General features: G+C 46.7%; 1 protein-coding gene across 1 annotated transcript; it reads right to left on the reverse strand.

Moving 5' to 3' along the window:
• Window positions 1-229: 229 nt before the first annotated feature.
• LOC141082386 (uncharacterized) lies at window positions 230-16,256 on the reverse strand. Its single transcript, XM_073566325.1, has 4 exons — window positions 15,614-16,256; window positions 7,230-7,327; window positions 6,940-7,030; window positions 230-1,458 (listed from the first exon to the last, which is right to left on the reverse strand). Exons 1-4 carry the CDS (start codon window positions 16,254-16,256, stop codon window positions 284-286), a joined length of 2,007 nt encoding a protein of 668 aa, XP_073422426.1. The 3' UTR covers window positions 230-283.
• Between the last annotated feature and the right edge of the window lie 9,150 nt (window positions 16,257-25,406).

Consider the following 25,406-nt stretch of genomic DNA (forward strand, 5'->3'; position numbering starts at 1 on the left):
CACCCTATATACTGAACTGTGGGGTACATGTTTTTTCTATTAGTCACCTACTGACTAACCTTCAGGGGGTGAATTATGGGTATAGCTTTACATTTGGAATTAATAAAGTTTAGTTTTATCCTTTTGTCAGCAAACATGAGGAATGACAAGAGACAACCCATTTATGAAGATTCAGTTGTGGTAAAAACTATTCCAACATTATGAACATAAAAAAGGCTTCTCCCCTATGTGACATCTCTGATGTTTATTAACAGTTGATTTCCAAGTAAATATATTTCCCACATTAAGAAAATGGCTTCTCCTCTGTGTGACTGCTCTGATGGCGATCAAGAAGCGCTTTCTGGTTAAAATATTTCCCACATTCTGAACATGAAAAAGGCTTCTCCCCTGTGTGAGTTCTCTGGTGCTTAACACAATTTGATTTCTTGCTAAAACATTTCCTACATTCTGAACATGAAAAAGGCTTCTCTCCTGTGTGAGTTCTCTGGTGCTGAACACAATTTGATTTATTGTTAAAACATTTCCCACATTCTGAACATGCAAAAGGCTTCTCCCCTGTGTGAGTTCTTAGGTGCATAACAAAATGTGATTTATGTGCAAAACATTTCCCACATTCTGAACATGAAAAAATATTCTCCCCTGTGTGGATTCTCTGGTGCTTAACACAATGTAAATCATTGTTAAAACATTTCCCACATTCTGAACATGAAAAAGGCTTCTCCCCTGTGTGAGTTCTCTTGTGGGTAATCAATTGTGATTTTTGTGCAAACGATTTCCCACATTCTGAACAGGAAAAAGGCTTCTCCCCTGTGTGAGTTCTTTGGTGGGTAACTAATTTTGATTTATGTGCAAAACACTTCCCACATTCTGAACATGAAAAAGGCTTCTCCCCTGTGTGAGTTCTCTGGTGCCTAACACAATCTGATTTATTGCTAAAATATTTCTCACATTCTGAACATGGAAAAGGCTTCTTCCCTGTGTGAGTTCTCTGGTGGGTAACAAAATTTGATTTCTGTGCAAAATATTTCCCACATTCTGAACAGAAAAATGGCTTCTCCCCTGTGTGAGTTCTCTGGTGGGTAACAAAATTTGATTTATGTGCAAAATATTTCCCACATTCCGAACATGAAAAAGGTTTCTCCCCTGTGTGAGTTCTCTGGTGGTTAACAAAATGTGATTTCCGTGTAAAATATTTCCCACATTCTGAACATGAAAATGACTTATTTGCTTTAGAAGCAGATTGTTTTTTAATGCCTCTTTTGTAACATTGATTTTCTTTTATAGTCGGTAATGAATCAGAAGATGGGACGTGTTTCATAGGATCAGATGACAGATCTTGGCTGTGAATGGATGATGGTATATCTGGAGTCACTTCAGTTGTATCTTGTAGGATCTCAAGATCATCTGATTTAAAAATTGAAGATGTCAGCTGTCCCTCTGATCTCCTGGTACAGTCATCTGCTAAGATAATAAACTATTACTTTTAAATAAAATATCCTTGAGTTTTATATTTTTGAACATTTCTACTTAAACTGTCCATAAAAATGGCAAGCTATGTAAAAAAACTTTTAATTATTTATCCAAGACAATGACAGTTCACAGTCTAATAGAAAACCTTGTTGGATGAACCAGTAGTGTGCGGTGTTCAACTGTTGGTTCATTCTGCCTCCCAAATATCGAATAGAAAAAAAACCAATCGATGTTATGTAGGCAAAAATAATACCAATTCTCATCTCAGAAAAAACAAGTCCCCACTCAGGTCCATCATCTGTCAATGGAAAAACAGAGGTTCCCGCACTATTAGTGGCTCAAAGGCTGCTGAAAAGCAACAAGGTTTCTATAAACCAAAAAAATAAGGAAAAAACAGCACACTCCATTTACCGTATCATAAAAAACCTCCTTTATTTCCGAAAAGCATACATGGACAAGGTTTGTGAGGGCAGGATAAGTGCAGGCATGCAGGCAAGAAACAGGACTACTGCCATTTCGCATTAAACACGCTTCCATGGGTCCAGATCACAACTGGGGACTGCAACCCTCAGCTGTCAGCTTCAGCAAGGCTGGTTATCAAGAATAGAGGGGTCCTCACACTGTTTTTTTTAATTATTTAAATAAATAATTTTAAAAAACCATGTGGGGTCCCCCCCATTGTTGACAACCAGCCTTGCTGAAGCTGACAACTGGGGGCTTTGCCCGGTTCTTCCTACTTGCCCTGTAGTGATGGCAAATGGGGTTCATATTTGTGGGGTTGATGTCACCCTTGTATTGTCAGGTGACATCAAGCCCATGGATTAGTAATGGAAAGGTGTCTATAAGACACCTTTCTATTACTAATCCTATAGTTATATGGTAAATAAAGTCACAGCCAGAATAAAGTCTTTTATTAGAAATGAAACAAAACACAGGGCAAGTGTGAAGAGCCGGGCAAAGCGTCAGAATTTCTGGGTTTTCTGGGCAGCTGCGGGCTGGTTATTGTTTAATCTGTATTTGTAGTTTTCAGTTAATGAGATTCTCGTGCTCTGGGGCGGGGCTGTGGGTTGGGCTGTGGGCGGGGCCTTATGTGGTGTTCTGCGTACATATTAATCTGTATTGGCTTATGACACTGATCCATCAGTGACCTGCCCCCTATTTTACATAAAAAAATTACATCCAGAAAAATGTCACCAGCGATGGCGGCGCCTGCATAGTACTATCTATAAGTAAGAGATAGATGCTACTGGACAGGCGCTGCCAGTGTCATTTGTAAATTTTTTTTCTCTAAGCCTCACAATAGCCACAATATTATAGGCATTATCACCAATAATATCAATGCTATTATATGCATTATGTAATAATGGGGGCAGGTCAGTGAGGGGTCAGCGACCTGTCATAAGCCAATACAGAGGAATATGTAATCGGAGCACCACAGAAAGCCCCGCCCACAGCCCCACCCACAGCCCCGCCCACAGGAGAGATTGTGCAGTAATCTGAATTCCTTAGGATCAAAAACAATGTAATGTATGATGTGGAGTGACTCCATGACACCAGGGCTGGAGCCAACACATCTCCTGCAGGCGGGAATAAATGTATATTACAGCCCTCAGCCACGCACAGCTTAGAGATATATCAGGGCACAGGTGGAATGTTTGTACTTTAGCAAAGGTGAAATCAATTGTATAAAAATAAATTGTCCAGCACAATCAGAAATGAAGTCCTAAAAAAAAAGTGCTAAAAAGACAGAGCAACAATGCTAATAATAGTAAAATAATTGTTATTGAATAATAAATAAAATCTGAATTAATATGCAGCTGAATCAAACTGGAGCACGTGTGGAAAATATATGAAAAATGTATTACAGTAAATAAAGCCACAATATTCACAATAGAATAGAAAAATCCTAATACACACTGTCAGTATAAAGCACATTATATAAACTGCCCCTATCATTGCTAATATGGAGGGAATCAAATATCAAAAATATATATGAAATCACAAAAACGGAAAGTGCTGCATTGTGCAAATGTGAAGAGTGTTATAACCAAAGTGCTCTAGTGCCAAAGGTGCTATACAGAAACCAGCGCCACAATCGCTGTGTGATAAAGTGCTAATAGTGCAGACACATCATGGGGCATATAACTACAATGTGCCTGTAATAAGGATCAGGTCCATGGGACCCTGGCAGCACACTGTGTATCTCGGTGATACAAGCACATGCACTTTATCCTCGGGTACTTTTGCTGCAGCACTTTGCACCGGATACTTATTACAGGCACATTGTAGTTATTTGCCCCATGATGTGTCTGCACTATTAGCACTTTATCACACAGCGATTGTGGCGCTGGTTTCTGTATAGCACCTTTGGCACTAGAGCACTTTGCTTATAACACTCTTCACACTTGCACAATGCAGCACTTTCCGTTTTTGTGATTATATATATATAGGGGCAGTTGATATAATCTGCTTTTATACTGACAGTGTGTATTAGGATTTTTCTATTCTATTGTGAATATTGTGGCTTTATTTACTGTAATACATTTTTCATATATTTTCCATACGTGCTCCAGTTTGATTCAGCTGCATATTAATTCAGTTTTTATAATTTAATAACAATTACTTTAATATTATCATTATGTTTTTCCTGTAGTTTATCACAATCCTCCTTGAAATTACCGTATTTTTTGGACCATAAGACGCACCTAGGTTTTAGAGGAAGAAATTAGGAAAAAAAATTGAAGCAAAAAAATGTGGTCAATTCTGTACTTAATATCCCCTACCCTGGTATATATGGCCCCCTCATCCCTATCCTGGTATGCATGGATCCCTCATCCCTATCCTGGTATATATGGCCCCCTCATCCCTACACTGGTATGCATGGATCCCTCATCCCTATCCTGGTATGCATGGATCCCTCATCCCTACCCTGGTATACATGGATCCCTCATCCCTACCCTGGTATACATGGATCCCTCATCCCTACCCTGGTATGCATGGATCCTTCATCCCTACCCTGGCATGCATGGATCCCTCATCCCTACCCTGGTATGCATGGATCCCTCATCCCTACCCTGGTATGCATGGATCCCTCATCCCTACCCTGACATGCATGGATCCCTCATCCCTACCCTGACATGCATGGATCCCTCATCCCTACCCTGGTATGCATGGATCCCTCATCCCTACCCTGACATGCATGGATCCCTCATCCCTACCCTGACATGCATGGATCCCTCATCCCTACCCTGGTATGCATGGATCCCTCATCCCTACCCTGACATGCATGGATCCCTCATCCCTACCCTGACATGCATGGATCCCTCATCCCTACCCTGGTATGCATGGATCCCTCATCCCTACACTGGTATACATGGATCCCTCATCCCTACACTGGTATACATGGATCCCTCATCCCTACCCTGGTATGCATGGATCCCTCATCCCTACCCTGGTATGCATGGATCCCTCATCCCTACCCTGGTATGCAAGGATCCCTCATCCCTACCCTGGTATGCATGGATCCCTCATCCCTACCCTGGTATGCATGGATCCCTCATCCCTATCCTGGTATGAATGGATCCCTCATCCCTATCCTAGTATACATTGATCCCTCATCCCTACCCTGGCATGCATAGATCCCTCATCCCTACCCTGGTATGCATGGATCCCTCATCCCTACCCTGGTATGCGTAGATCCCTCATCGCTATCCTGGTATGCATGGATCCCTCATCCCTATCCTAGTATACATGGATCCCTCATCCCTACCCTGGTATGCATGGATCCCTCATCCCTACCCTGGTATGCATAGATACCTCATCCCTATTCTGGTATGCATGGATCCCTCATCCCTATTATGGTATGCATGGATCCCTCATCCCTACGCTGGTATGCATGGATCCCTCATCCCTATCCTGGTATGCATGGATCCCTCATCCCTATCCAAGTATACATGGATCCCTCATCCATATCTTGATATACATAGATCCCTCATCCCTATCCTGGTATGCATGGATCCCTCATCCCTACCCTAGTATGCATGGATCTCTCATCCCTATCCTGGCATGCATGCCACCTCATCCCTGTCCTGGTATACTGGGTCCCCATCCTTATCCTGGTATGCAGGACCCCATCCATTAAAAAAAACAAACCATTACACTTACCTACCCGGTGCTCCCTCGCAGCATCCTGCTCCGGTGCCAGCAACTGCTATATGCTTGTAAGCAGCGCTGAGAACAGTGAGTATTCATGAATATTTATTTCTCTTAAGTAGCGGCACACGTGACCGCCGGTAGCAGCAGGAAGCTGGTGGCTGACACTGCACAATACTGAAGAGCAATGAATACTCACTGCCCTTTGCGTGCACAGTCCTGGCAGCTGTGCTCTGCTTGTGAGCAGTGCGTGACGTCCCTGCCATGTGCTGCTTACAAGCATATAGCAGTTGCTGGCACCGGAGCAGGACGCTGCGAGGGAGCACGGGGTAGGTAAGTGTAATGGTTTGTTTTTTTAATGTTTTCTGATGGGACCATGCATACCAGGATGTGGATGGGGGTGTGGGCCAATTATATGGATGGGGCCATGTATAGCAGGACCGGGGTTGGAGGCTAATCATATCAAGATACTATTATTAAAGAGAAATGAATATTCATTGCCCTCCAAGCCCATGGGCGTGTAATGCAGTGAATATTCATTTCTCTTTAGCAGCAGGAACAGAAGTTAGCCGCAGCCACCGGCTCCAGCCTCCTGTGACCTGCTGCTCCGCCGATGCCGTTCCCCCACCTCCCCACCACAGCCAGAGCCGGTACATCCGGACTATAAGACGCACCCTCCATTTTCCTCCACATTTTTGAAGGAAAACAGTGTGTCTTATAGTGCGAAAAATATGGTAGTTTTAACACAAATTGAAAAGTCAGGATAAAGGGAAACTCTGCTGTTATTGTAGAGAAATTCACACTCGGCCTCACTGCACATTTACTGTTGTCGCTCATAAAAGGGAAGTTTGGTCAGAAAGACTGGACCTGGTCTTGTAGGGACCATGAGACATTCAGCAGCACAGAAGGGAGAGAAGATTCATCCAATAAGATCTCAGGGATCTAGGAAGCCAACAGCATCATTACCCTCCGCTTTCTCTTACAGGCCCAGCATAAGATTTTTCTTCAAGTGATTTTCTAACCTGTCAGCACATTCTACATACGCTGTCATTTGGCTTTATAGTTACAGATCTGGGCAGGTAATGGTCAGTATCTTCTAATCCCAGGGGGTAGGTGGATCCTCCAGGTTGTAAGTTCTATAGAAAAGAGCTTTCAATACCCAAAGTCATTTGAACACTTTTGGGTGGAGGAGAATGTTGCGGTCTAGAGGCAAAATGGTGATCATGGTAATACGGCCGGACTACACCACCGATAAAGCAGCCACAGCCGGTGACAGAGGAATCTGTGACTTCTCTGCATTTAGTGGTTACTACTCACCTGGGTAGTCATAGGTGGGAATCTCCTCTTTACAACACTCATCACCCCTCACATATGTCTCTGTAGTGTTAATATGGGTCAGATCTTCACCCTGAAAACAAATATTGTGAAAGTCACTGACAGATGGGGAAGTCCCATCTATGATCAGCTCTAATCCTGCCATCTCCACCGTTCTCATCACACAAGTATAAAACATATAATACTGGTGGATAAAACAAGACTGAGCATAAGACCTTCACAGCCGTCTACACATCATAGGGGAGATCTCCTGACACCTTCTCTCCATCTACCTGATGATCCTGAGGAGCACTGGGATCTTCTTGTTTACAGTCCTGTGGAAGAAGAGGACGGGGACATCTCTCTGGTGTTGTCCTCTTACTGGATAGATCTGGAGGAAACACATACAGGGACTGAATTCATTCTCTACATACAGATAATTATAGGCCGTGTGTATTTAGTCCTGTCTATTACCTGGAGATGTGAGGGGCTGGGGAACCTCCATTATGACGTTCTTGTACAGTTCTCTGTGTCCTTCTAAATACTCCCACTCCTCCATGGAGAAATAGACAGCGACATCCTGACACCTTATAGGAACCTGACACATACAATGATACCGTCATCCCCCGATCCCTTCATAGTGTTACTGCATAATGTCCCAGCATTCCCAGCAGTGTCACCTCTCCAGTCAGCAGCTCAATCATCTTGTAGATGAGTTCTAAGATCTTCTGGTCATTGATGTCCTCATGGATCAGGGGGTGAGGTGGAGGCCCTGTGATTGGGCTCAGGGGTCTTCCCCATCCCTCAGACACAGGGTCCTGACAGTGATCACTAGAGGTCTTCTTCACCACTGTGTAATCCTGGTTATGGAGAGACACATTAATAAATCTCACTACAGGCATTTCCAGAGTCCTCACCTCTCCAGTTCTGTCCATCTGTTATTCCCATAGATAAGAATGATGTAATGTGACGTCATCAGAATCTCTCACCTCTCCAGTGAGACGGAAGAGGATCTCTAGGGTGAGGTGTAATATCCTCTCCGCCATCTTGTCTCTGTCCATATCCATCCTTGATGGGTAAACCAGGAAAATTCTCTTCTGTAGAAGATCTTCACTGAGAGGATCCGATATTGTAGAGACCTGAATGAGAAGAAGATGATCCGATGTAACATCATAAGAATCCGGTGTAATAATACAATTACTGGAGATAATAAGGGAAACATATGAGATTTATTATCTTACAGGGTTTAGTTTTCTTCCCTGACATCTACTAATAAAACCTATATATTTAGGCCACAGACAACAAGCAGTTTCCTCCTCGGAGTCGGCAGCTGAACACGTTCCTCATAGACTCATCTTCCATAACGCTAATTCTCGTCTCATTACCGACACGGGAATCGGCATTAGCAATACTGCAGGAGATATTCATTACACGCGACATGAGAAATAACTCCTTCATGATGAGGACGACATCTTCATCTTCTACTACGGCTCTAGAGACAGATGTGGCCAGAGTCGGTCACTGCCTCCATCCCCACCGGCCGTCTATATGAAGGTTTCCCGTCTTCCCCGCACTGGAATCTTCTCTCCCGTTAGATCTCAGCTCTGAGTCACACACAGAAGTTTGAGGCTTTTCTGGAAGAACAGGACAGGAGAGATCTGAGGCCGATGTCTCCATGTACAGGGTTTCCCCTCGGGATAAGAGGCTTTTCTATCCCTTTCCCCCAATTAGAGGGGACACCTGTGGATATCGGGGTCTTTACCGGCTGCAGTCCTGGGGGGATTTACTCAGTAACGTGGACGTTGGACAAACGTCACCATCAATTCCCATCAGAGTGAAGGAACATCGCTCCTCTATTCAGCTCTATGGATCCAGGATGAAATCCACTGCGGCCCCTGCAAGAAAAGAGCGAAGTCTGGTGAGACCCCCCGAGGCCGGAGATTTCTACAGCTGCTCTGTGCGCACAGGACCTGTGATGAGGTCACAGGAGGGGAGGGGTCAGGGGTCACATGATCAGGAGCCTCACTGTGGGCAGGACTCTGCTGTGCTGGTTGTCATGGTGCTGGATGAGGGGAAGTTTCTGTGTGGGGTCAGGAGGGGTTTACAGGGTGGATGTAGCGGAGCCGTGTGTGTACGAGGTGTACGGAGCGGAGCTGTGTGTACGAGGTGTACGGAGCGGAGCCGTGTGTGTACGAGGTGTACGGAGCGGAGCCGCGTGTGTACGAGGTGTACGGAGCGGAGCCGTGTGTGTACGAGGTGTACAGAGCGGAGCCGTGTGTGTACGAGGTGTACAGAGCGGAGCCGTGTGTGTACGAGGTGTACAGAGCGGAGCCGTGTGTGTACGAGGTGTACGGAGCGGAGCCGTGTGTGTACGAGGTGTACAGAGCGGAGCCGTGTGTGTACGAGGTGTACGGAGCGGAGCCGTGTGTGTACGAGGTGTACGGAGCGGAGCCGTGTGTGTACGAGGTGTGCGGAGCGGAGCCGTGTGTGTACGAGGTGTACGGAGCAGAGCCCTGTGTGTACGAGGTGTACGGAGCGGAGCCGCGTGTGTACGAGGTGTACGGAGCGGAGCCGCGTGTGTACGAGGTGTACGGAGCGGAGCCGTGTGTGTACGAGGTGTACGGAGCGGAGCCGTGTGTGTACGAGGTGTACGGAGCGGAGCCGTGTGTGTACGAGGTGGACGGAGCGGAGCCGCGTGTGTACGAGGTGTACGGGGCGGAGCCGCGTTTGTACGAGGTGTACGGAGCGGAGCCGTGTGTGTACGAGGTGTGCGGAGCAGAGCCGTGTGTGTACGAGGTGTACGGAGCGGAGCCGTGTGTGTACGAGGTGTACAGAGCGGAGCCCTGTGTGTGCGAGGTGTATGGAGCGGAGCCGTGTGTGTACGAGGTGGACGGAGTGGATCCGCGTGTATACGAGGTGTACTGAGCGGAGCAGAGTGTGTACAAGGTGTACAGAGCGGAGCCGTGTGTACGAGGTGTATGGAGCGGAGTCGTGTGTGTACGAGGTGTACGGAGCAGAGCCGCGTGTGTACGAGATGTACAGAGCGGACAGGAGTAAGAAGAGCCGGACAGCCCATCACTAACCTGCCAAGCCGCACTCCACATATATGGCTGCTCTGTGCGCACAGGACCTGTGATGAGGTCACAAGAGGGGAGGAGTCAGGGGTCACATGATCAGGGGCCTCAGTGTGTGCAGGACTCTGCTGTGCTGGTTGTCATGGTGCTAGATGAGGGGAAGTTTTTGTGTGGGTCAGGAGGGGTTTACAGGGTGGATGTAGCAGAGCCGTGTGTGTACGAGATGTACGGAGCGGAGCCGTGTGTGTACGAGGTGTACGGAGCGGAGCCGCGTGTGTACGAGGTGTACGGAGCGGAGCCGTGTGTGTACGGGGTGTAAGGAGCGGAGCCGTGTGTGTACGAGGTGTACGGAGCGGAGCCGTGTGTGTATGAGGTGTACGGAGCGGAGCCGTGTGTGTACGAGGTGTACGGAGCGGAGCCGTGTGTGTACGAGTTGTACGGCGTGGAGCCGCATGTGTACGAGGTGTGCGGAGCGGAGCCGCGTGTGTACGAGGTGTACGGAGCGGAGCCGTGTGTGTACGAGGTGTACGGCGTGGAGCCGCGTGCGTACGAGGTGTACGGCGTGGAGCCGTGTGTGTACGAGGTGTATGGAGCGGAGCCGTGTGTGTACGAGTTGTACGGCGTGGAGCCGCGTGTGTACGAGGTGTACGGCGTGGAGCCGTGTGTGTACGAGGTGTACGGAGCGGAGCCGTGTGTGTACGAGTTGTACGGCGTGGAGCCGCGTGTGTACGACATGTACGGAGCGGAGCCGCGTGTGTACGAGGTGTACGGAGCGGAGCCATGTGTGTACGAGGTGTACGGCGTGGAGCCGCGTGTGTACGAGGTGTGCGGAGCGGAGCCGCGTGTGTACGAGGTGTGCTCTGTATACACCCGTATACCCCCAGCTTCAGTCGCAGATCCCTCAGTGTACGCTGTATACACCTGTATACCCCAACTTCGGTCACAGGCGCCTCTGTGTACGCTGTATACACCCGTATACCCCCAGCTTTGGTCGCAGACCCCTGTGTACACGATTCAAGATTCAAGGAAGCTTTATTGGCAGGACTAAATACACATTAGTTTTGCCAAAGCAAGTGTACAAAAGGGAATAGGGATAGGGACTGTAGGGATGTTGGGTAGGGGTTGTAGGAAAGGTGGATGGGGGCAGATCCAGGATGGGGATATAGAAGTCCATGGCATAGGGAAGGTGAATGGGGGGGCATGGGGCATATCCAGGGTGGGTGCCATAGAAGTCCATGGCATATCACAGTTCTCTTTCTCGCAGTCTATGACATTCGCTCACATATTGCCCTGCTATCTCCACTTCTTTCTCTTCTCCCCCAACAGGATATATGTTTTCTCTTCCTCCTTCATGGTGATGAAATGCGGGAAGAGATGTGAGAGTCTCCTGAAGTGAGTGTCCCTCACTGCTGAGTACTTGGAGCAGTGTAGCAGGAAGTGGGTCTCATCCTCCAGGGCCTCCTGGTCACAGTTTTGGCACAGTCTTTCCTCCCTGGGCTTGTAGCTCTGCCTGTGTCGGCTGGATTCGATGGCCAGACTGTTGGCACTGAGTCTATACCGGCTCAGGATCTTGCAGTCTCTGGGGTCCGGGAGTTTCTCCAGATATGGGGCCAGTCTGTAGTCTCTCTGTAGACTCTGGTGCATGGTCAGTTTCTGTGAGCTGATGATGTCGTTCTTCCAGTCACTTACGTACCTCTCCTGGCCTTCGTCTACCATCTTCCTGATTCCGGCTTTTGTTAGGTTGCTGTGATTGGTGTTCTGGTCAGGTTGGGTTTGGGTGAGCTGTTCCGAGGGTCCTGGTTTTTCTGTTTCACCTACATGTGTCAGGGCTTTATGGTGATGGGAGCTTGGATTGCTCCTTTGTAGGTGAGCCCGGAATGACAGTGCCTTCTTTAGAACCGTTAGGTGTAGAGGGAATCTGCCCAGCTCGGCCCGGCAAGTACTGTTGGAGGTGCTCCGATGGACTTGGAGAAGGTGATTGCAGAATACCAGGTGGAATATTTCTGTTGGGCTGGAATCCCACCTTGACCAGTCTGGGTAGGTGTGAGGGCCCCAGACTTCGCTGCCATACAGGAGGATTGGGGCGATGATAGAGTCGAAGATTTTTAACCAGAGCCTCACTGGTGGCTTCAGACGGTAGAGTTTCCTTCGGATGGCATAGAAGGTTTTGCAGGCCTTATCTTTCAGGGTCTCTATGGCTTGTTTGAAGCTCCTTGACCGGTGAATCTCTAGGCCCAGGTAGGTATATTTGTCCATTCCTGTAAGGGCGCAGTTGTTGAGGAAAGATAAAGGGTGCTGGTCTGATTTTCTCTTCTGGAACACCATGATGTTGGTTTTCTTTGCGTTGACCAGTAGTGCTCAGGTGGAGCTGAATTTCTCTAAGATTTTCAGGTTTTCTTGGAGACCTTTCTTGGTTGGTGACAGAAGCAGCAGGTCATCTGCATACAGCAGGAATTTCACCTGCACGTCGTGGAGGGTTAGATCTGGTGCTGTGGAAGATTCCAGAGCGGTAGCCAGCTCGTTGATGTAAATGTTGGAGAGCGTTGGGCTTAGGCTACAGCCTTGTCTGACTCCACGGCTCTGCTGGAAATAGGCGGTTCTTCTACCGTTCACACTCACACTGCAGAGGTTCTTGGTGTAGGAGCTTTTGATAACATCGTAGGTCTTTCCTCCTATTCCGCTCTCCAACAGTTTCAGGAATAAGCCTGGGTGCCACACCGAATCAAAGGCCTTTTTAAAGTCTACAAAACAGGCGTATATCTTCCCGTTCTTTGTATTGTGGAAGTGTCTCTGAATGAGGCTGTGCAGGGTATAGATGTGGTCGTTAGTGCGGTGGTTTGGCATGAATCCTGCTTGGCTCTTGATGAGGACGTTGTGCTCGGTGAGGAAACTGAGGATCCTCTTGTTCAGGATGCTGTTGAACAGTTTTCCCAGGTTGCTGCTGACTCATATTCCTCTGTAGTTGGCAGGGTCATACCTGTCCCCATTCTTGTGGATGGGTGTGATGAGGCCTTGATTCCAGGTACGAGGGAAGTAGCCGGCACTTAGCACAATATTGAAGAGTTTAACCATTGCGACCTGTATTTCTGGTGGGCTGTACTTCAGCATTTCTGGTAGGATTCCATCCAGGCCACCGGCTTTTCTACATCTTATGGAAGAGATTCTCTCTGCTACTCCCTGTAATGTAATAGGTGTATCCACGGGGTTTTGGAAATTTTTTACTTTTTCCTCCATTGCTTTTAGTTTTGCCATTATGCTTTCCTGTTCTTGGCTTAGTTCTTCCTTTGGGATGTCTTTATAGAGGTCTCTGAAGTACTGGAGCCAGATGTTGCCATTTTGGATATGGATGTTGCTTTTTCTTGTCTTTTGTGCCCATGTGTTCCATAGTTCCCAGAAGGAGTTGTCTTGGAGGGCATCTTGGAGTTGGTTGAGCTTGGTAGAGATGTAACTCTGCTTCTTCCTCCTGAGGATGGTTTTGTACTACCTTTGTATGGTTTCATAGGCTTCCGTCAGACCCGGGTGGTTGGGGTCTCTGTGTTTCTTGTTTGAGGCTGTTCTCAGGGTCTTCCGTACAGCTTTACATTCTCTGTAAACCATCCATTGATCTGTTTTTATTTTGGTCTCTTGTAGTTGACTTTTTTAATGTCGGACAGTCTGGCCATTGCATAGAATATATTGTTGAGGTCTTTGGCAGCTTGACTCACTCCCTTTGGGTTAGGCTGGTACTCGTAGTTGTAGAAGTGGTGGAGCATCCGCTGTATTTCAGGTCTGCTGGGAGCCTCTTTATACTTTAATGCTGACATTTTGTGCCATTTTTTAGGATGGAGGCCGGGTGAAGAGGCCACTCTGCTGTGGCTTTTGAGTGGATAGTTTCTCTGTAGATTTCAGGTACAGAAGAAGCTGGCTGTGGTCTGACAGGTGCGTTTGTGGGGAGACTATGAAGGCATTGATATTTGCCAGGTTCTCTACTACACTTCTCCCTACATGGGAGTTTAGTGTACACCTCCCTAAGGAGTCCCCTTTGGTTCGTCCATTAAGAATATGAAGTCCTAAACTTCTACATACGTTCAGGAGCTTTTTACCACTTTTGTTGACTGTACTGTCATAGATGTTTCTCTCTGTGACTACTGAGTCTTGGTCATCATTCTCTGCTCCAAATATGTAGATGTTCCCATCCGTGGTCAGGAAGTCGTTTTCTCTCCCTGTTCTTGCATTGAGGTCTCCAAAGATGAGAACTTTGCCCAGGCCCTGGTAGTGGGCGGCTTCTCTTTGTTGGATCTCGAAGCAGTCTGGATTGAAGTAGGGTGACTCTGGTGGTGGTATATAGGTGGCGCAGAGGTGGACATCAGACTAGGAGGTGAGGATGGAGCTGCTGATCCTGATCCATATGTGGCTGCCTCCTCTCTTCACCGGTTTGATGCACTGGTGGAGCTCCTCTTTATGCCAGATCAGTATTCCTGCTGAGCTCTGGCCCTGTTTGATGTTTTTAATTTTCAGGACAGGGACAGAGATTTCCCTGTATCCGATGGGCACCAGAGATTCGTTTTCGGCTCTGGTCCATGTTTCCAGGAGGATCTGAATGTCTTAATTTCACAGTCTTTGTATAAAGTCAGGGTCATTTGTTTTACATCCAAAGGTCGAGGTGTTGTGACCCTGAATATTCCAGCTGCTGATTGTAAGTGAAGTCATGTTTCTATATATCTTGGGTGTATATACCTTGTAATGAGTATGGCTGTGTAGATCAAACTGGATTTCTGACTGTTCTGTAGATGTGGTTGGTTGCATCCACTCACATTAGTTTCCTGCATAGTGCGCTGAGCAGAGTCTTTATCTCATCCATATCTCTGCTCTGCATGTATCTGTGTGGGGTCGGTGGACCCCTCTGTGGAGGTCTCCTCCTCTGATGGTCTGATTTTGGGTGAAGAGCTTTGTTTCCAGCTTCTGGAAATAGGACTGGGGTTTTCTGCCTTTTTATTGTTGGGGGTCTTTCAGTGTGATTATGGTCACTGTTGAGTCCAGACCTCGGTCCTCTGTTTAGTACAATGTCTTTCAGCTCTTTGGCCAGGAGGCTGACCCCTTGTTTGTTGAGGTGTTTATTATCATACAGGTGATGGTGGTTTATGGAAAGGTGTTGTGCCAGGGTCACATTTGGGACAGTCTTGACCCTTTCTGTCAGTTCCATATTGATACTTTGGGTGGTTTGCCTGGATATATCCTTTGTTGGGAGCAGAGATGACAGAATGATTTTGCTGTCTGGGAATTTTAGTTTTGCCGTCTTTGCTAATTGGATAAGTTGTCCTGTGATCTGCTGGTGCTGGTCTGGCAGATTGTTTGTATGATAATATGGTTTGGGTTGGTAAACCGTGGATTACTGATGACCTCTGTCACCTGTTCAATAGTTGCAAAGTGAACTTTTCTGACCCATTTTCCTGGGAATAGCCATCGTGTATTTAGGTACTTCCCATTTGAGTCCATTATTAGGACAATGTCAGGACTTTGTGATGTCTGGGGTGGGTTAAGTGGCCGCTGATGGGGGTCTGTGATGCTGGCTTTGCTGGTGGTTGGTTCTCTTCTCTTTTCTATCTCTCTAGTTTCTGGTTCACTTTTATTGGTTTCAGGATTGGTCGTATTGGTTATTGTTGTGCTGTTTTTTGGCATCTTCACATTCTGGTCAGTGGAGGCCATGTTGTCTGCTCTCTGGCTTGCTTCCTTTGCCCCCTGCTGGGTCAGATGGTGAGGGGTCTGTGTTTTTAGTTCTGCGATCTCCTTTATGAGTCTCTCATTGTCATTTTGTAATTCACGCATTTCTTCTCCTATCTTCTGTAGAGCTGACTTGTACACACATTTCAGTTTATTGATCTCACTTGTTACTTGGTCATTTGCATTTCTATGCGAGTTTCTTTGAAGCTCTTCCCTAATTTGGACCAGTTCTCTTTCTAATTGGGATAGGCAGTCTCTGATGGCCTCAGGGGAGAGGTGTGAAGAGTTGGGGGTTGAGGAGCTGAACCTAGAGGTCTCTGTAGAGATATGAGCATTAGAAGTGGCCTCTAGGGGTTGTTTTTTTAAAGATTTGTGCCTGTTCTCTGATATGAGTAAAATGGTTTTCAAACTGCTGCAGATTGTCCTCGTCCCTTGCACCATGACGGTGCCATCGTTGTATAGGCTTATGGTAAGTGAGTTGGTGTCATCATCTGCTTGGCTTCTGATTTTAATCTGCCGGCTATTATTAGTGTTGCACTTAGACATATATTTATAATATTTGCACAGGGTGGTGTGCCAGGCTGAGAGTTGATCTGTGTAGAATAGCAGGTTGGTTTTTCATAGAATCATAGAATCGTAGAGTTGGAAGGGACCTCCTGGGCCATCTGGTCCAACCCCCTGCTCAAAGCAGGATTCGCTAAATCATCCCAGTCAGATGTCTGTCCAGTCTCTGTTTGAAGACTTCCATTGAAGGAGAACTCACCACTTCTCGTGGCAGCCTGTTCCACTCATTGATCACTCTAACTGTCAAAAAGTTTTTTTCTAATATCTAATCTGTGTCTCCTCCCATTCAGTTTCATCCCATTGCTTCTAGTCTTTCCTTGTGCAAATGAGAATAAAGTTGATCCTTCTACAATGTGACAGCCCTTTAGATATTTGTAGACAGCTATTAAGTCTCCTCTCAGTCTTCTCTTTTGCAAACTAAACATTCCCAAATCCTGCAACCTTTCCTCATAAGACAGGGTTTGCAGACCGGTCACCATTCTGGTCGCTCTTTTCTGAACTTGCTCCAGTTTGTTGATGTCTTTTTTAAAATGTGGTGCCCAAAACTGGACACAATATTCCAGATGAGGTCTGACCAAAGAGGAGTAGAGGGAAATAATGACTTCACGTGATCTAGACTGTATGCTTCTTTTAATACATCCTAGAATTGCTTTTGCCTTTTTTGCTGCTGCATCACACTGTTGACTCATATTCAGTCTGTGATCTATTAGTATACCCAAGTCTTTTTCACATGTGCTGTCACTTAGCCCTATTCCTCCCATTCTATATATGCTTTTTTCATTTTTATTGCCCAGATGTAGTACTTTGCATTTCTCCCTGTTAAAAACCATTCTGTTAGTTGCTGCCCACTTCTCCAGTTTATTTAAATCTTTTTGAATCCTCTCTCTCTCTTCTCTAGTATTAGCTATCCCTCCTAGCTTTGTGTCATCAGCAAATTTAATCAGTTTACCCTCAATTCCTTCATCTAAATCATTGATAAAGATGTTGAACAATACAGGGCCCAGGACAGAGCCCTGTGGTACCCCACTTGAGACATTCTTCCAACTGGATGTGCAGCCATTTATGACCACTCTTTGTGTCCGATCACTAAGCCAGTTATGAATCCACCTAACAGTTGCCTTGTCCATTTCATACTTAGTCATTTTTTCAATAAAGATTGTATGAGTGACTTTGTCAAATGCTTTGCTGAAGTCAAGATATACTATATCTACAGCATTTCCTTGATCCACCCAATCAGTGATACCGTCATAGAAGGAAATTAAGTTAGTCTGACATGACTTATTAGTTACAAACCCATGCTGACTCTGTTTAATCACTTCATTCTTATCCAGGTATTGACATACATGTTGTTTAATAATTTGTTGAAAGATCTTTCCTGGTATAGAAGTCAGACTCACCGGCCTATAGTTGCCTGGGTCCACCTTCTTCCCCTTTTTGAAGATAGGAACAACATTTGCTCTTCTCCAGTGTTCTGGGACTTCTCCTGTTCTCCAAGAATTTTCAAAGATTATGGAGAGGGGTTCAAAAATTTCTTCTGCTATCTCCTTCAGTACTCTGGGGTGTAATTCATCTGGACCTGGAGACTTGAATTCATTTAGGTTAGCTAAGTGTTTCCTCACTATCTTTCTGTTTATAGATATCCTGGATTCTTCTATTCCCTTAATAGGACAGTGAATAACAGTTGATGTTACATTTCCTTTCTGAGAGAATACAGATGCAAAATAGGAATTTAAAAGTTCAGCCTTCTCAACATCCTGTCTTACCATTTCATCATTTTCATCCTGTAAAAATCCTATAGCATCTTTGACTTTTCTTTTACTTTTGACATATCCCCAAAATCCTTTATTATTACTTTTGACATTTCTTGCAAGCCTCAATTCATTTTCAGCTTTAGCTAATCTGATTTGTGCCCTGCAGGTTCTGCAGACAGCATTATATTCTTCTTTCGATATGCCTCCCTCTTTCCATTTTATAAACATTTTTTTCTTCCTTTTTAGCAAGTGCTTAAGTTTTGTGTTCATCCATCCTGGTTTCCTTAAATGCTTCCTATTCTTCCCTCTTTTCGGAATTGTTAACAACTGTGCTTTGAGAATTTCATTTTTCATGATTTCCCATCCTTCCTGGACATTTTTGTCTTTAAGGATATCCAGCCATTGGATCCCTCCAATTCTCTTTCTGAATCCCTTAAAATCTGCCTTTCTGAAATCTAACCTTGACGTCTGAGTCTTCACAGGTCTTCCGCCTCTAGTTATCCAAAATTCTAAAATAGCATGGTCGCTACCTCCTAGGGTCCCAGCCACTTTTACCTCCTCAACCATTTCCTCCCTGTTTATAAGGATTAGATCCAAGGTAGCAGTTCCCCTTGTTTTCTCCCTTACCTTTTGGAAGATAAAGTTGTCAGCAAGAGAGGATAAGAATTTCCTTGACCTGTTAGTTTTGCCTGCGTGAGATTCCCAACAAATGTCTGGATAGTTGAAATCTCCCATGACAACTATGTCATATTTTTTGGAGAACTTGGCCATTTGATGCATAAAGAGTTCATCCATATCTTCAGCTTGCACAGGCGGCCTGTAGTAAATGCCTACAATGGTGTCCTTTCCATTGTTCTGTCCTTGTATTCTTACCCAAACAGTTTCCACAGAACTCCCAGTCTCTGAAGCTTCAATCTCTGTGCAGATATACGCGTTTCTAACAAACAATGCGACACCCCCTCCTCGTTTATCAAGTCTGTTTCTTGCAAATAAGTTGTATCCTTCTAGTCTTGTATTCCAATCATGTGTATTGTCCCACCAAGTTTCAGTGATTCCAATGACATCATATTTCTTTTCCTGTGTTATTAGTTCCAATTCTCCTTGTTTGTTGCCCATGCTTTGTGCATTAGTATAGAAACATTTTATTTTGTGATTGGTTTCTCTTTCTCCAATATTTTTATTAATTAGGTTCTTTCGTCTTTGTTCTTCCTTTCCACTTCTAATAGCAGAGTTCTCAATAGCATTTGTCAGGTGTATGGCTTTTTCTGGTCTTTTGCTTCCCTTCCCATGTTGTTCTAGTTTAAAGCTCTCCTTACAAGTGTAGCAAGGCGACTTCCAAATACCTGCTTTCCAGTCTTCGTAAGGTGCACCCCATCTCTAGCAAGTAGTCCATCGTATAAGTAGTTCTCTCCATGATCCAGAAATCCAAATCGTTGCTGACTGCACCATCGACGTAGCCAGTTGTTCACCTGCAGTATCTTATTCCACCTCCTTGTTCCATGGCCATCCACTGGGAGGATGGAAGAGAAGACCACCTGCGCTCCCAGTTCTTTCACTTTCTTGCCTAAGTCTTCAAAGTCTCTGCAGATGGTTTCCAGGTCGTTTCTTTCGGTGTCATTTGTCCCCACATGTAGTAGCAGGAATGGGTAGTCATCTGTAGGTCTGAAGAGTCCTGATATCCTGTCAGACACATCTTTAATTTTTGCACCTGGAAGACAGCACATTTCTCTTGAAGTTATATCCGGTCTGCAGATAGCGGCCTCTGTTCCTCTCAACAGGGAATCCCCCATGACCACCACTCTCCGTTTCTTCTTCACAACATTTTTCTTTCTCCATCCAGGAGGACTCTGAAGGCGTACAAGGTTGCTGTTTGTTGGCAAAGTCTTATCCTGATGTATTTCTTCATCGTTTTCCTGCGTGAGAGCCTGGTACTGGTTTCTGAGCAGTATGGGTGCTGACTGCCTCCTGATCCTCCTGCTTCTCTGGGTCACATGTCTCCATTCCTCTGTTTCTTCAGGTGCACTTCGAATTTCTTCTCTTTCTGTAACATGAAGAGATAATTCTGCTCTGTCCAAGAACTCTTCACCTTCCTTAATGATCTTCAACGTAGCTAACCTCTCTTCGAGATTTTGCAACTTTTCCTCCAACAGGGACACAAGCTTGCATTTGTGGCATGTGAAGTTTGGCTTTTCCACTGGTAAATCTGTGTAAATCTTCCTCTTTGGTGTAATCAGCAATAAGAGTTTCTGGTTTCTCTCTGATTGTGATTCCTTTCCTGGCTTTACTGCTCCTCTGCCCATGTGTTGTCTCCATGTCTGACCCCCTGGTGTCCTGTGTCTCCAGCTCTGTGCTTTGCTCATTTACTCCTTCTAAATTTTGGTTTTCCATTTTTGTGGTTATATAGTAATTACAATCCTTATTTCTAAGAGGGTTAATTTGTAAGAAGTCTATAGGTTGTTTGGGGTTGCAGGATGGTACTACCTTTGGATGCTCAGGTCTCTGGATGTCCAATGAATGCTGCCTGTTGTTTGCAGTCTGTCCTCGAAGAGATTCTTGCTTGGTCCTTTAAATCCTCAATGTCTTCCTCTTTCATAAATAACCTAAAGTCCAGCTCAGACCAGATCCCTTTTCTGTTCCACGGAGTTGATTTTTTCCAGGTTTTGTCTTACAGTTGGCTCATTACAAGGTATAACAAAAAAACACAGAATGACAAATTTGCAAAAATACTCTGCAATAAAAAATGGCAGTAATCAGCAAGTGCTGGATAACAAATACAGGGTATTCAGTTGATACTTTTTTTGCGCGAAAAAAATGAACATCAAGCTGCTCCACCACGTCAAGGTAACCCCTATCGAAGCAGTCCCTATCTAATGTATTAAAAACCTGAACATGTGAACAGTGTCTAATATGAACAGGATTCAGACAGGCCGCTCCCTAGTATGGGCTTGTGGTCTGAGACAGCTCTTATGTGCACGTCACACAAGAGAGGGGTGGGGTCTCCCAAACCATGCAAAGCGAGGAAAAAAACGGATTAAAAACACAAATGTGACATGCACAATTGTGAACACGTCGATCAGACAATGTTCACACCACCCACTAACTGAGATACAACAAGAAAACACAGAATGACAGATTTGCAAAAATACTCTGCAATAAAAAATGGCAGTAATCAGCAAGTGCTGGATAACAAATACAGGGTATTTAGTTGATACTTAAATGTACATCAAGCTGCTCCACCACGTCAAGGTAACCCCTATCAAAGCAGTCCCTATCTAATGTATTAAAAACCTGAACATGTGAACAGTGTCTAATATGAACAGGATTCAGACAGGCCCCTCCCTAGTATGGGCTTGTGGTCAGAGACAGCTCTTATGTGCACGTCACACAAGAGAGGGGTGGAGTCTCCCAAACAATGCAATGCATGCACAATTGTGAACACGACGAACATATGCGGCTCCGCTCCGTACACCTCGTACTGTACTCATGCGGCTCCGCTCCGTATACCTCGTACACACGTGGCTCCGGCCTGTACACCTCGTACACATAGGGCTCCGCTCCGTACACCTCGTACACACACGGCTCCGCTCCGTACACCTCGTACACACACGGCTCCGCTCCGTACACCTCGTACACACGCGGCTCCGCTCCGTACACCTCATACACACACGGCTCCGCTCCGTACACCTCGTACACACACGGCTCTGCTCCATACACCTCATACACACACACACGCGGCTCCGCTCCGTACACCTCGTACACGCGGCTCTGCTCCGTACACCTCGTACACACATGGCTCGGCTCCGTACACCTCGTACACATGCGGCTCCGCTCCTTACACCTCGTACACATGCGGCTCCGCTCCTTACACCTCGTACACACGCGGCTCCGCTCCGTACACCTCGTACACACACGGCTCCGCTCCATACACCTCGTACAGACACGGCTCCGCTCCGTACACCTCGTACAGACACAGCTCCGCTCCACACACCTCGTACACACACGGCTCCGCTCCGCACACCTCGTACACACACGGCTCCGCTCCGCACACCTCATACACACACGGCTCCGCTCCGTACACCTCGTACAGACACAGCTCCGCTCCGTACACCTCGTACACACGGCTCCGCTCCGTACACCTCGTACACACACGGCTCCGCTCCGTACACCTCGTACACACGCGGCTCCACTCCATACACTTCGTACACACACGGCTCTGCTGCGTACACCTCGTACACACACGGCTCTGCTACATCCACCCTGTAAACCCCTCCTGACCCCACACAGAAACTTCCCCTCAACCAGCACAGCAGAGTCCTGCACACACTGAGGCCCCTGATCATGTGACCCCTGACTCCTCCCCTCCTGTGACCTCATCACAGGTCCTGTGCGCACAGAGCAGCCATATATGTGGAGTGCGGCTCTGCAGGTTAGTGATGGGCAGTCCGGCTCTTCTGGCTCCTTTCCCCACTTTTCTCCCTCCTGTCCCTTCACTATAAAGCCTGGGCCTCATTATACAGCTGTACAGGGGTCTAGTGAAGGCTTTTTAGCCCTTTCCTCAGACTGTAGCTCCTGGGAACAGGCCCTCACTCCTGTCCCTTCACTATAAAGCCTGGGCCTCATTATACAGCTGTACAGGGGTCTAGTGAAGGCTTTTTAGCCCATTCCTCAGACTGTAGCTCCTGGTCACAGGCCCTCACTCCTGTCACTTCACTATAAAGCCTGGGCCTCATTATACAGCTGTACAGGGGTCTAGTGAAGGCTTTTTAGCCCTTTCCTCAGTCTGTAGCTCATGGGAACAGGCCCTCACTCCAGTCCCATCACTATAAAGCCTGGGCCTCATTATACAGCTGTACAGGGGTCTAGTGAAGGCTTTTTAGCCCTTTCCTCAGACTGTAGCTCCTGGGAACAGGCCCTCACTCCTGTCCCATCACTATAAAGCCTGGACCTCATTATACAGCTGTAAAGGGGTCTAGTGAAGGCTTTTTAGCCCTTTCCTCAGACTGTAGCTCCTGGTAACAGGCCCTCACTCCTGTCCCATCACTATAAAGCCTGGACCTCATTATACAGCTGTAAAGGGGTCTAGTGAAGGCTTTTTAGCCCTTTCCTCAGACTGTAGCTCATGGGAACAGGCCCTGACTCCTGTCCCTTCACTATAAAGCCTGGGCCTCATTATACAGCTGCACAGGGGTCTAGTGAAGGCTTTTTAGCCCTTTCCTCAGACTGTAGCTCATGGGAACAGGCCCTCACTCCTGTCCCTTCACTATAAAGCCTGGGCCTGATTATACAGCTGTACAGGGGTCTAGTGAAGGCTTTTTAGCCCTTTCCTCAGACTGTAGCTCCTGGGCACAGGCCCTCACTCCTGTCCCTTCACTATAAAGCCTGGGCCTCATTATACAGCTGTACAGGGGTCTAGTGAAGGTTTTTTAGCCCTTTCCTCAGACTGTAGCTCCTGGGCACAGGCCCTCACTCCAGTCCCTTCACTATAAAGCCTGGGCCTCATTATACAGATGTACAGGGGTCTAGTGAAGGCTTTTTAGCCCTTTCCTCAGACTGTAGCTGCTGGGATCAGGCCCTCACTCCAGTCCCTTCACTATAAAGCCTGGGCCTCATTATACAGCTGTACAGGGGTCTAGTGAAGGCTTTTTAGCCCTTTCCTCAGACTGTAGCTCCTGGTAACAGGCCCTCACTCCTGTCCCATCACTATAAAGCCTGGACCTCATTATACAGCTGTACAGGGGTCTAGTGAAGGCTTTTTAGCCCTTTCCTCAGACTGTAGCTCCTGGGATCAGGCCCTCACTCCTGTCCCTTCACTATAAAGCCTGGGCCTCATTATACAGCTGTACAGGGGTCTAGTGAAGGCTTTTTAGCCCTTTCCTCAGACTGTAGCTCCTGGTAACAGGCCCTCACTCCTGTCCCATCACTATAAAGCCTGGACCTCATTATACAGCTGTACAGTGGTCTAGTGAAGGCTTTTTAGCCCTTTCCTCAGACTGTAGCTCATGGGAACAGGCCCTCACTCCTGTCCCATCACTATAAAGCCTGGGCCTCATTATACAGCTGTACAGGGGTCTAGTGAAGGCTTTTTAGCCCTTTCCTCAGACTGTAGCTCATGGGAACAGGCCCTCACTCCTGTCCCTTCACTATAAAGCCTGGGCCTCATCATACAGCTGTACAGGGGTCTAGTGAAGGCTTTTTAGCCCTTTCCTCAGACTGTAGCTCCTGGGCACAGGCCCTCACTCCTGTCCCTTCACTATAAAGCCTGGGCCTGATTATACAGCTGTACAGGGGTCTAGTGAAGGCTTTTTAGCCCTTTCCTCAGACTGTAGCTCCTGGGCACAGGCCCTCACTCCAGTCCCTTCACTATAAAGCCTGGGCCTCATTATACAGCTGTACAGGGGTCTAGTGAAGGCTTTTTAGCCCTTTCCTCAGACTGTAGCTCCTGGGCACAGGCCCTCACTCTTGTCCCTTCACTATAAAGCCTGGGCCTCATTATACAGCTGTACAGGGGTCTAGTGAAGGCTTTTTAGCCCTTTCCTCAGACTGTAGCTCCTGGTAACAGGCCCTCACTCCTGTCCCTTCACTATAAAGCCTGGGCCTCATTATACAGCTGTACAGGGGTCTAGTGAAGGCTTTTTAGCCCTTTCCTCAGACTGTAGCTCCTGGGAACAGGCCCTCTCTCCTGTCCCTTCACTATAAAGCCTGGGCCTCATTATACAGCTGTACAGGGGTCTAGTGAAGGCTTTTTAGCCCTTTCCTCAGACTGTGGCTCCTGGTAAAAGGCCCTCACTCCTGTCCCATCACTACAAAGCCTGGACCTCATTATACAGCTGTACAGGGGTCTAGTGAAGGCTTTTTAGCCCTTTCCTCAGACTGTAGCTCATGGGAACAGGCCCTGACTCCTGTCCCTTCACTATAAAGCCTGGGACTCATTATACAGCTGTACAGGGGTCTAGTGAAGGCTTTTTAGCCCTTTCCTCAGACTGTAGCTCATGGGAACAGGCCCTCACTCCTGTCCCTTCACTATAAAGCCTGGGCCTCATTATACAGATGTACAGGGGTCTAGTGAAGGCTTTTTAGCCCTTTCCTCAGACTGTAGCTGCTGATATCAGGCCTTCACTCCTGTCCCTTCACTATAAAGCCTGGGCCTCATTATACAGCTGTACAGCGGTCTAGTGAAGGCTTTTAGCCCTTTCCTCCGACTGTAGCTCCTGGGCACAGGCCCTCACTCCAGTCCCTTCACTATAAAGCCTGTGCCTCATTATACAGCTGTACAGGGGTCTAGTGAAGGCTTTTTAGCCCTTTTCCTCAGTCTGTAGCTCCTGGGAACAGGCCCTCACTCCTGTCCCATCACTATAAAGCCTGGGCCTCATTATACAGCTGT

The sequence above is a fragment of the Dendrobates tinctorius genome, unplaced genomic scaffold, assembly GCF_039654945.1.
Source record: "Dendrobates tinctorius isolate UK_male_01 unplaced genomic scaffold, ASM3965494v1 ptg000017l, whole genome shotgun sequence".
In the NCBI taxonomy this organism is placed as follows: Eukaryota; Metazoa; Chordata; class Amphibia; order Anura; family Dendrobatidae; genus Dendrobates; species Dendrobates tinctorius.